Source organism: Paroedura picta, chromosome 6 (genome assembly GCF_049243985.1).
Source record: "Paroedura picta isolate Pp20150507F chromosome 6, Ppicta_v3.0, whole genome shotgun sequence".
Taxonomy (NCBI): domain Eukaryota; kingdom Metazoa; phylum Chordata; class Lepidosauria; order Squamata; family Gekkonidae; genus Paroedura; species Paroedura picta.
Window position 1 is genome coordinate 19054630 of NC_135374.1, and position 13057 is coordinate 19067686.

General features: G+C 43.0%; 1 protein-coding gene across 3 annotated transcripts in view; it reads right to left on the bottom strand.

Moving 5' to 3' along the window:
• Nucleotides 1–13057, bottom strand: part of CWF19L2 (CWF19 like cell cycle control factor 2) — a 101343-nt gene that overhangs the window by 60326 nt on the left and 27960 nt on the right. For all 3 annotated transcript variants that reach the window (XM_077341571.1, XM_077341573.1, XM_077341572.1), the window contains 4 exons: nucleotides 9944–10063; nucleotides 8190–8274; nucleotides 6347–6462; nucleotides 3910–4649 (listed from right to left, as the gene is read on the bottom strand). In XM_077341571.1, coding sequence (XP_077197686.1) covers nucleotides 3910–4649; nucleotides 6347–6462; nucleotides 8190–8274; nucleotides 9944–10063 — 1061 coding nt within the window. The remainder of the gene's footprint in view (nucleotides 1–3909; nucleotides 4650–6346; nucleotides 6463–8189; nucleotides 8275–9943; nucleotides 10064–13057) is intronic.

Here is a 13057-nt window from a genome sequence, read left to right on the forward strand (position 1 = left end):
TTTAACAGGTACAATGAATCTGGCTTGGCAGCTTTGCTGCTGCTGCTGCTTTATTTGGGGGGGGGGGAAACCAAGTCCTGTGTCATACCCACATACATCATGTTGTCTGCTGAAATAATCTAAACAAACTAAATTAATCTAAGATTCGGGTGGGTAGCCAGGTTAATCGGAAGCAACAGACTAAAGAAAGAATTCAGTGACGCCTTTAAGACCAACAACAATTAATTCTGGGTATAAGCTTTTGTGTGCATGCATACTTCATCTGGCTTTGGCCTGATCCTGCGTTGAGGAGGGGGTTGGAATAGATGGCCTGTATGGCCCCTTCCAACTCTTCTATGATTCTATGATTCTATGATTCTATGATTCTATGATTCTATGATTCTATGATTCTATGAAATGTGCGTGAGCATGAAAGCTTATGCCCAAAATTAAACTTAAAGGAAAAGGTAAAGGTATCCCCTGTGCAAGCACAGAGTCATGTCTGACCCTTGGGGGTGACGCCCTCTAGCATTTTCTTGGCAGACTCAGTACAGGGTGGTTTGCCATTCCCTTCCGCAGTCATTAGTTTACCCCCCCCCAGCAAGCTGGGTACTCATTTTACCGACCTCGGAAGGATGGAAGGCTGAGTCAACCCTGAGCCGGCTGCTGGGATCGAACTCCCAGCCTCGTGGGCAGAGCTTCAGACAGCATGTCGGCTGCTTTACCACCCTGCACCACAAGAGGCTCTTGCAAATTAAACTTGGTTAGTCTTAAAGGTCCCACTGGACTCAAACTTTGTTAAATAACCTATATAATATTATAAATATGGTCTTCAAATGAACTCTGGCTTAGGGATGCACACAGGCATGTGAGATCCAGCCTTGAACCTAATTTTAAGCAAGGTTCCTTCTTCTAAGAACACAGAATAACCTTGCGGGATGCTCCTAGTTAGTGTCCATTTTTGCCAGCAGTATCCTTACGCCAACCTCTCTACATGCACAGTCAATCCAGTTTTCACTGTTGTAGCTTTCACTACACCTCTCCATAATCCCTTGGTTTAACAACCTGGGAAAGACATGAGGTCCAGATTCTCAGGTTGTGGATTCGGCTCAGGAGGGACTAACTGCTTGCCTCTACTCATTATAAATGCTCAGTTTTTGTCCTGGGGGAAAGCAAGTCACACTCCAGGGAAACAGCATCATGAATCATACACATTGTCAAAGACAGAACAACTCTAATTGTAGACAACAGGTTATGAACTCCCAGGTGAAAGGCAATCCATTATCCAAGGCAGATCCTGAACTGAGCTGCTCAGGTCTTTATAAGAATCCATGCAACAAGTACTAAGAACTCTGTACTTCCCTGTACCTCATTTTATTATTATAATAATCATTTTTATTATTATTAGATTTATTTCCCGCCTCTCCCGACAGGCTCGAGGTGGGTCACAGCAACTAACCCCATTAAAATTCCCATTAAAACCTCAAACTACCAACATGACGGCTAAAAAATCCCGTCCCTCCCTCACTATCAAAAAAAGGTGAGGAGAGGATGGAGGGGAGTAGCGTACACTCTGACTCCTGGGGGGGGGAGCGATGTCCCTGATTCGCTGACCCCAGCCTCAACCATAGACCTGGTGGAAGAGCTCCGTTTTACAGGCCCTGCGGAAAGCTGACAAATCCCGCAGGACCCGAAGCTTGAAGCACCAGCAGAACCCACACTTAAGAATCTCATTGTATCATAGCAGCCAGACTTTCTATTGCTAGGCTAGTTCTTCCACTCAGTCGAGCACAAACAGAGCTATCATCTTCAAGGACTGATTGATGTGCAAGCAAATTCACTCCACGGCCCCACATATTGCAAAATACATGCTCGAGGGGGGAAAGAACCAAAAAGAAAATCAAAGAAAGTAATCAATTAAACCATCTTTTATCTGCTAAAAAAATATCCAGGTCACAATAACAACCATAATTCAGACCAGAAATCTGCCAACACTGAACCTAGCGAATACCACTGGACAACCCTCTGAAGCTTCAAAATGGCATCTCTGTAAATCAAGAATCCCGCAGAACAGTCATTCGAAATAAAGTTGGTAGACTAAAAATGGCATTCAAGGTCAGTACTTTACAGTCGCTCCAAAGATAAATCTAAGCTTCTCAAGCATGCAATAATGGGGATAACCAGTGAACATTAGTCTTATTCTCAAGACTTTCTGATCTACAAGCACTCCAAGGAGATTGCAAATGTTGCTTTGTGGTGGGTAAGAAGCGGTGGCGTGAAACCATCGTTCAATCCCACTTTGTCCAAATGTGCATCATAAATGCAGTACTGAAATGTTTCCAGCCTTCCAAGTATTTCAGGTAAGTGCTATCAACTCTACAGGTACACAATACCATTCACCCGGAAGAATCAGAAACACTTTACTTCCATAATAAAAGTGCAGGCCTTTCATAGGCAGAACGAAGAGAGGGCGACAAAAATGTCTGAAGCAGCAGGCAGCAATACTCTGTTGTCAGGCAGCTTGAAAACTGCAGCACATTGTCCGCATCCAAATTAAGCCAATATGGAACCAGCGTATAAGTAACTCTGCTGCAAAATCTGCATGCTAGTGAACAACTTTTCAGATCTACAACTCAAGTTTTATACCTTTTTCAAGTAAGATAAAAAAGGAAACTAGACGATCCATTGACATTATATTGTACAAATCGCCCAGATGCCCCCTTCAAGACTTGAACTCAGACTGTCCTCCCTACAAGTTTGTGTTAGAACTTATTGTTATAATGTGAACTGTTCAATTTATATTGTTCAATTCTGAAACCCACTGTTATGATTGTTGTTATTATGATTACGATCTATATTCTCCTGAGCCTTATGGGGGGGGGCGCAGTATAGAAATACAATCAATGAAGAAGAGTTGGTTCTTGTATGCCGCTTTTCTCTACCCGAAGGAGGCTCAAAATGGCTTACATTCGCCTTTCCTTCCTCTCCCCACAACAGACACCCTGAGAGGTAGGGGAGGCTGAGAAAGCCAAGATATAACTGAAGAAGAAGAGGTGGTTCTTATATGCCACTTTTGTCTACCTGAAGGAGTTTCAAAGTGGCTTACAATTGCCTTGCCTTCCTTTTCCTCTCCCCACAACAGACGCCCTGTGAGGGAGCTGAGGCTGAGAGAGCCCTGATATTACTGCTCGGTCAGAACAGCTTTATCAATGCCGTGGCGAGCCCAAGGTCACCCAGCTGGCTGCATGTGGGGGAGCGCGGAATCAAACCTGGTTCACCAGATTAGAAGTCCGCACTCCTAACCACTACACCAAGCTGGCTCCATTTTGAATGCTTTGCATTTTATTATCTGTAGACACTGGTGCAAATGTTAAGTCCTAGACATCAGCATCAGATAGGCTAGAAGGCAAGGCAGACAAGTTCAACTGCATAGCTTCATTAACCAAAATTTGAAGGGTCTCTATATTTAGCTCCAAGTCTTTATTTGTGTTTTAAGATTTGCCAATACTTGGCCCTGGCAACTGTTTTGAATGCAACTCTCAATGCTCTGACATATGGCGTAAGGACAAATGAAAATGTCCCTGAACAAGTGCAAAATATATTCCTTTTCCCGCTAATTAAATATAGCATTTGGGGGTTAGAGGGCAACCAGTATTTAAGGTCCTAGAGGGCAAGATTAGGAAGTACTATTTCCAGGCTGGCTGGAACTCCCAGAACCTATTTTTCTCCCTAGAATTTGTATTGTTTACTTTCCTCATATGTTATACAAGTTCTGGAATGTATCCAACATCTTGGGTGCCTTTCAGACAGAAAGGCAATTATAAATAAAGTAAAAATACATTTAAGATCACAACCCTAAAACTTTTTTTTAAGTTTCATGCAACTCCTGCAACTACTCAAGATCTTCCCCCAACATAAATTCTTAAATACCCTAAATATGATGGTTTATTGTGGGATGGCTCCTTGTTTTCGAAGGCGGGTTCTGCAATCTCTTCTTTCTTCTCTCTCGGATCATTCTCCCTGCTAGCAACAGCCATTTCAGTTTTGGGTGGCTTTTCATCAAGGGTTGCCACCTCAGTTGTGGACGGTTTTTCATCAAGAGCAGCTTTTCCATCCCCCTCCTTTAGTTGTGTCCGGCGCCATCTTGGAATATCCTCAGTACTGTAATCAGGCTTCCTAAAGCCATGACTCACTGGAGTGTCCTCCGTATCATAATTGGGCTTTCTGAAGCCACAAGTTGCAGAACCCTGAGGACGTAATTTGGATGATGAAAAGCTCTGCACTTCTTGCCCTCCATCTTCATGAGGCTTCCAGAATGCAGGTTTCAGAGGGCGTGGTAATAATTTCTCACAGCTTCTCTGATGGGAATACTGCGACGTGCTAGAAGAGAAATCTTTCACTGCAGATCCTTCACCACTACGCCTTGGATCTTTATCTTCTGTTTGTCTCTCTCTCATATCATTTCTCATCTCTTGAAAAGAGACTCTGCTATCCCTGTCCTTAGGTTCTCCTTTATATCCATCCCTCTCCTGTTGCCTCTCTTTGTCTTTCCTCTGTCTTGCACGATTTTCCTCTGAATATTCACATTTTTGCCATCTCCGATGCTCATTTTCTTTTTGGACTGCAGCCCTCTCAGCTTCCTTTAGTCTTGACTCAAACAGCTCCACTGACTACAACAAAGAAGGAGGAAACACACAGCATTTTTCTTATTAAGCAGACACTGAGAACACAGCCAAAAAGGGAGGAAATATGCTATGTTAGATTTTAAAAGAATGACATTGAAACTGCAGCCTGAGTTAGATGTCTGGCAATGCTTCATGGAAAAGCCACTATTAATTCTGTCTTCTGTCTTTATTATTACGGTACTAGACCAGTAGTCAAATTGCAAAAGTACATAAAAACATCTGGCATTTACAAAATACATAAAAGAATCATTGATAACTAAAATAGTATAAACTTTGAAAACATTCCAGCTATAAGTATCAACATTCTAATTTTATCTCAAGCAGTTGAGACTATACACTATTAATTACATTTTTATCTTGCCAATCCTCCAGGAACATTCAACAAAAAGGAGGAGACATATAATTCACAAGCCAGTTTCTCAGGTAGAGCTGTTACTATGAGTCCAAGAGTTGGTGGCACTTTACTCTACACCAGTCATTCTCAACCTTCCTAATGCTGCAACCCTTTAATACAGTTCCTCATGTTGGGGTGACCCCCAACCATAAAATTATGCAAGGGTTCTTTCACAGAAATTACACCAAAACTTACCAATGGCGTGGAGATCCATTGTTCATAATTGTATATAAATTGGGGTTTTTTCCGGGGTTTCTCAGTTCAGTTCTGCCTCTTGTCCCACCATGCCGATCTTGCTCTTTTCCGCTGCTCCAAATGCTCTATCTTGATCTACCACGCAAGACTGTTGTGTGGATGGTGCCCCCCCCGCCAAGCTGCTTGCCCTGCCACGACCCCTGTGAAAGGGTCGTTCGACCCCCAAAGGGGTATAGATCCCCAGGTTGAGAACCACTGCCCTACACTAAAGGAAGTACTGAATTTTGTATAATACTTTTGAAGAGCTTATTACTGACAAAATTTTGTTGCTTAGTAAAAGAATGTGTGCAGTTGAATTATGTTATCTCCTCTGTATGCTGCAGTACCTAGAAACTCACACAAAATATCCACACGTTCATTCATTACATTGAGCTTCTATAAAGAATAGTTCCAAATAGTAGTCCATGGACGTCTGGAGGGCCACAGTTTGACTACCCCTGCTTATATGCTCCATTAGAGTTCCCCCGGTCCAGCTGCCGGGGTCCAAATGTAGATCCTTGAGTTGAAAAGTTGGCAGCTGCACCAATCAGTTGCTCAAGAAGAGCTAAGGGAAGCTGGATTTCGTTCCCCTGCACCGTATTCCTGCCAAAGCACCAATGAGTGAAAATGCCAGTTCTCTATGCAGTGAGGCTGCGGCTATTTCACATATATATACTTAAAAGCACTATGCAAATCCATGTAGATACGTGTGCCTGCACATGAAAGCTTATACCCAGAATTAAACTTCACTGGTCTTAAAAGGTGCCACTGGACTCAAACTTTGTTCTAAGACTGAATCATAGAATCATAGAGTTGGAAGGGGCCATACAGGCCATCTAGTCCAACCCCCTGCTCAACGCAGGATCAGCCCAAAGCATCCTAAAGCATCCAAGAAAAGTGTGTATCCAACTTTGTTTGAAGACTGCCAGTGAGGGGGAGCTCACCACCTCCTTAGGATCCCATCAGCCATTTTTACTTGTTGGCCCTTTTACTTTGGAGCATCATGTTTCCCTCTTTCAACAGATCTTTTTATACCAGAAGATATTCTTCTTACCCCGTATCTTTCAGCTATGATTTCTTCTAAATCCCTGTTCTGTCGCTCAGACTGCTCCTTCATTCTTTGGTATGACTTCTTCAGCCAGCTTAACCCGCCATCTTCCACCACTGCCGCTACAAAACAAAAGCAATTTAAAAAGTGATATTTGCATTGTACAAATCCGTATCGTAGCCCCATTACTAACCGCATATCGTGCACCATCACGTACGTATGTTAGCACAGACGGAATATACTTGGTGAAGTTCTCCGGTTGGCGCACATATTCTTAAGCTTATTTAGAAATACAGCTCACCTTCAATTTGGAAATAAAATCCTAGTCCTATACTGCAATGTCTGAAATGAAGGGCAGAATTAATAGACTCTCCATTTTTATGCACATCATTCCTCCAGCACATTCAGCAAATAGCAGACCCGTGCTGAAGCATAACATCTTCTGCTATGAAAGGCTTTCAAAACCTGCATTGTACTGTTTATCATAGCAAAGAGCTGAGATGCACAGAACTGAAGCCTTACGACAGGGGTAGTCAAACTGCAGCCCTCCAGATGTCCATGGTAGCAGGGGCTGGCAGGGGCTCATGGGAATTATAGCCCATGGGCACCTGGAGGGCCGTAGTCTGACTACCCCTGCCTTATGAAACTTCAGACTATGGAGAGATGGATAGACTGACTAGAGCTTGTCCTTCCTGGAGTTAATATAATCTCGACCATTCCTCGCACAACAGTCTTAATACTATATTCTAAATGAATATACAATCCACTATAAAGAATCATTTTTTTAAAAATCTGCAGTTGCTGCAGAACACTGGGGGAAGAACTGACGTGGAAAAGGTTACACAAATAATATTCTTCACAAACTTGCATCCGTAATGCGCTCCATCTAAAATGGGATTCAGAAAGTTCACTGGCTGAATATTTTAAAGCGGCAATTTGTGTAATGGAATGAAAGAGACCAAATGAGATGACAACAATTTATCATGTCCTGCTACAATCAGGTTCTTTTTTTAATTAGTTCTACAACGGAAATCTCCATTGTGAAACTGAAGGTCAAGCCACTCAAGATTTTTTTTTTTAAAGGAACGTTAAAAATATTCTGCAAAGCTATGTGCCGCGACTTTAATCCAGAGACAGCACCAGAACCTGCATGCAAATATTAGTTTAGAGGCAGCACCAGAACCCGCATGCAAATATTAATTTAGTCTTAATTTAGCATTAATGAAGGCTTATGCAGAAGACAGATGGTCAATCTACAACTTTGACAAAAAGATGATGCTACCCTCTTCGCTGTGGCACCAAAATGATGGAACTTCCTCCCCAGGAGTATTAGTTGATCCCCCACCCCTTCTATCACTCGCTTCTACTAATACATGAAGATCTCTCTGTTCTGTCTAGCTTTCCCTCCTTGACCCCTTCGACTTGCCTTGCTTATAAACTTAGCTGGTCATTCCTGTTTGGTCCTTCAACCTGTTAACCATCCTTATTATGCAGTGTACTAATTTATTGCTCACCCTCTGCCTGCATGTGTGGACTAGATGGCCTGTATGGCCCCTTCCAACTCTATGATTCTATGATTCTGTGATTCTAATCCCCATTTGTGTCCGAAGATGGGGTGCCTGCACATCAATGCTTACACCCTGAATCAAACTTTGCTGTCCTTAAAGGTGCCACTGGACTCAGACTTTGTTCTGCTGCTTCAGTCCAACACGGCTGCCCACCCAAGTTGGTTTCTTATGCTACGTATTTCAGTTCAGGCTTCAATTGGTTTTATGTTGTGCTGGCCATCGCGCTGGACGAAACCACAGAAAGATGGGACATGAATTTTATATATGAATAAATAAAATACCTTTTATTGAATTATCCTCTTGTGATGGTAAACCTGTTCCACCATCCTTCCAGTAAGGGTTGAGCTCTCTTTCAGAAAGCAGAGACTGAAAGTAAGGAGAAGTTTACTACAAATCTGTTGAGTACCCCTTCACCTCTTATCAAATCCACTCAGATATTACATCTTCAATCATTCTCAATAGCAGCCTTTTTCAACCTTTGGACCATGGAGTAACCCCTGAAACACTCTGCAAGCTTCTAGTGACCCAGGAAGTGAAGCCAGTTGGCCATGCTTTCCTGCCTCGCTCATGGAAATCACATGTTTACAGTTTGCATGCCATCACTCATTTAAAAAATGCTTGGTAAATAAGTTAGTTTCAGTTTTGTGTGTGTACGGAGGAGGAGGAGGAGGAGAAGAAGAAGAAGAGTTGGTTCTTATATGCCGCTTTTCCCTACCCGAAGGAGCGGCTTCCCTACTCAAAGCGGCTTACAGTCGCCTTCCCATTCCTTGTAAATTTGGGAGATCTCCAGGCACCACCAGAAGATTGGCAACACTAGCAAGAACAGGGAATATATTTTCCCAAGTCGGAAATGGTTGCCAGGGCAAGGGGAAACAGTCCTTGCACTGTATTCAGGTGTAGCAGCTCTCAGCTAGGGATGCCAGCCTCCAGGGGATCCCTGGAATTACAGCTCATCTACAGAGACTACAGAGATCAGGTTCTCTGGAGAAAATGGCTGCTTTGGAGGGTAGACTTGGTGGCATTGGACACAGTCCTCTCCTGCTTGAATATCTGAATCCCTTTGCTTGCAACAGCCTTCCTCCAGAAGAAATCCAATTCAATGGTCCCATGGAACACTGTGGCTAAGCATGACTCTGAGAGGTATGGCGTAAGCAGCTTTGTTGGCGCAGGTGGGAAAATGTCAGGCTGGCCTTTTTCATGTTAATTGCACCCTTTCAAGAGCTGGAAGCTGCATAGCCTGTCCCTCTATGTACCAGTCCAGCCAGAGGACCTCCGTCTTGCCTGGATTCAATTTCAGCCAATCCCCCATGGCCCCCAGGGACTTGGTCAGATTGTCTGCGTGTACTGATGGTTCATCATTTATTAACAGAAATAGCTGGGTGCCATTCGCATACTGATGACAGCCCAGCCCAAAATTCAGGATCAGCTGGGCAAGGGAGCGAAAACAGTTTAGGGCTGAGATATGCTTTCCGATTCTGTCACCCTCTGTCCCCGATTTTGGAGAAAGGACTCCAGCTATTTCAAGGCTGTGTCTCAAACTCCTTTCTCAGCTAGGGGGAAGGGTCAATGGTGATCAACTGTATCGAACATCGCTCTCAGTTCTGGTAAGAGCAAGTAGTGCCAACCAGTCTAGATCCAGCTTGTCATGGTTTTCAAAATCCAGCCAGTTTGGTGCAGTGGTTATGAGTGCGGACTTCTAATCTGGCAAGCTGGTTTCGATTCTGCACTCCCCCACATGCAGCCAGCTGGGTGACCTTGGGCTCGCCATGGCGCTGATAAAGCTGTTCTGACCAAGCAGTGATATCAGGGTTCTCTCAGCCTCACCCACCTCACAGGGTGACTGCTGTGGGGAGAGGAAAAGGATGGTGAATGTAAGCCGCTTTGAGACTCCTTTGGTTAGAGAAAAGCAGCATATAAGAACCATCTCTTCTTCTTCTAGTTAAAGAATCCTAGACTTTAGGTTAAGCAAGTCAGAAGTAGAGTAAGCTCCCACAATGATTTGGTTCTTATAATGGCAAATGCATTAACAACCCACCTGCTCATTTGCTTGGGCTTTCTGTTGCTCCAATATTTTTTCTTTCTGTTGTTCAGCCTTCAGATTTGCTGAAGACACTGTTTTCATAGTCATGAAATTTAAGGTCATCCATTCATCCCTCTGTAAACAAAAAATAAAATCCAATTTACTTTAGTTTACATTTAAATTCAATTTTTTTTATCAATTGAGAAAAATCTCCAGGAATACAGGTAACTTAAAATGGTGCTGAGAACAAATCATATGTGGTAGATATTTCAAGCTCCTCCGCCCCCTTAATATAAAAAACTGGGGACTATTAAAAGTTATTTTTATAAACACATAGGGATTTCAACTACATGGAAACACATAGATCCTGACAGAGCAGTTTCTCAGTGGAACAGGCTTTCTCGGGAGGTGGTGGGTTCTTTGTCTTTGGAGATTTTCAAACAGAGGCTGGATAGCCATCTGACGGGGCTGATTCTGCGAAGGTTCAAGGGGTTGGCAGGTTACCGTGGATGAGCGATAGGGTTGTGAGTGTCCTGCACAGTGCAGGGGGGGGGACTAGATGACCCAGGAGATCCCTTCCATCTCTATTATTCTATGATTCTAGGAAAATGTATCTATCAGCTACAGTGGTTTGCAAAGATATTCATCCTCCTCATTGTTTGTCCTGTTTTACTGCATTACAACATGGAACTAAGTTGAGTTTGGAGGGGGAAGTAGCACCATTTAATTCTCACAACATGCCTACCATTTAATTCTTGCAACATTCAAAATATTTTTTTATTGTGACACAAATAATACTCAAGACCAACAAAACCCCCAGAAATCATGACTGTGTATAAGTATTCATCCCCATTGCTATGATACTCCTAAATAAGATCTGGGCCAACCACTTAGCTCGAAAAGTCACATAATTAATTAGAGTCTATCAGTAATGCAATCCAAGAGGCACACGATCTGCCACAGATTGTATAAACAGACCTGTTGTGAAAGGACAATGACTCTGCAGCGCCACTAAGCAAGCTACATGAAGACTAAGGAGCACTCCAAACAGGTCAGAGACAAAGTTGTGGCGAAGTATAGATCAGGGATGGGTTATAAATGAAGATCCCAATTTTTGAATATCCCATGGAGCATCAATAAATCCATTCTAACAAAATGGAAAGAATATGGCACTACTACAAACCTGCCAAGAGACGGCCACGCTCTGAAACTCACAGGCCAGGCAAGGAGGGATATTAATCAGAGATGCACCAAAGACACCAAGGATAACACTAAAGAAGCCACTAAGATCTGCAGCAGAGATGGGAGCATCGGTCCATAGGACCACTTTAAGCCATATACTCCACAGGCTGGGGCTTTATGGGAGGGTGGTCAGAAAAAAGCCATTGCTTAAAGAAAAGAAGAAGACGACACATTTGGAGTTTGCCCAACTACACGTGGTGAACTCCCCAAACACAAGGAATATTCTCTGGTCAGATGAGACAAAAATTGAACTCTTTGACTAGCATGGGAAAGTGTCGGTACCAACTCAACATTCTCCATCACCCCAAGAACACCATTCCCACAGTGAAGCATGGTGGTGGCTTCGCTGCATCATGCTGTGGGGATGTTTTTCATCGGCTTGAGCAGGATTAAAGGAAAGATGGATGGTACTAAACACAGGGCAGTTCTTGAGGAAAACTGATTCTGTCTGCCAGAGGTTTGAAACAGGGATGAAGGTTCACATTCCAGTAGAGCAATGACATACGGAGCAATGACATACGGAATGACATACAGAGCAATGACATACGGAACTACAGCAGTTCCACAGGGCCTGCAAAAGGGAGCTCCCTCCACCAGGCATTTGGTTGACGTCGTCCTATCCATCGCTTCCAATTAGCCCCCAAGTCCTCCCCTCCTACCATGACTGTTAACAAATCCACCCAACTCCTGGGTCTCAGTACAAGTTGAGCTAAGGCTCTTGCAGTTTCACCTTCCTTTAATGTTACTGTTGTTATTGTTATTATGTTAATGTTATTGTTGCTGTTACCACTTACTGTTACCTGAATGATGTTACCTGTACTATTTTGTTGTTTCATGTAAACCGCCCTGAGCCTTCGGGGAGGGCGGTATATAAATACAATATGAATGAATGAATGAATGAATGAATGAATGAATGAATGAATGAATGAATGAATGAATGAATGAATGAATGAATGAATGAATGAATGAAATACAGCCAAAGCAACACTGAAATTGTTTTAAAGGGAAGAATGTTAATGTCCTGAAATGGCCTATAGTCAAAGCCCAGACATCAATCCAACTGAGATTCTGTGGCATGATTTGAAGATTGCTGTACACCTATACTGCCCATCTAACTTGAAGAAGTTGGCGCAGTTTTGCCTTGAGGCACTGGCAAAAATCCCCATGGCTAGATGTGCTCAACTGACAGGCGTACTCCAAGAGACTTGCAGTTGTAATTGCAGCAAAAGGTGGCTCTACAAAGTATTGACTTTGGGGGACAAATACCTACGCAAAGTCATGATTTCTGATTTTCTTGTCACAATAAAAAGTATGCTGCACCTTCAAAGTGATAGGCACATTGTGAGAATCAAATAGTGCTATTCCCCCCCAAAAAACACCCCAAATTAGTTCCATGTTGTAATGGGACAAAATAGAACAAACACTGCGGAGGGAGAATACTTTTGCAAGCCACTTTAAAATAGTGTAGGAAAAATAATTCTTATAATCTAAAATAATTAATCAAAAGATATCTGGCAGAATGGGATAAGCTCAACAGAAATTATATAACCAAAACGATGGTTTAAACCAGGGGTAGTCAAACTGCGGCCCTCCAGATATCCATGGACTGCAATTCCCAGGAGTCCCTGCCAGCGAGCCCCTGGCAGGGGCTCATGGGAATTGTAGTCCATGGACACCTGGAGGGCCGCAGTTTGACTACCCCTGGTTTAAACAAAGGTATTATACACTAGTAAAATATCAAAAATATCAAAGGATGGCAAACAATTACAGCTTTATCTGGGATTGAAAAAAGTCTGGTTCCCCAAACACATCCTTAGGCATCCTCCCAATAAAGAAGGAAAGGAACCTTCCACCTTCAGTAAGCATCGTATCATATCAGGAATATTT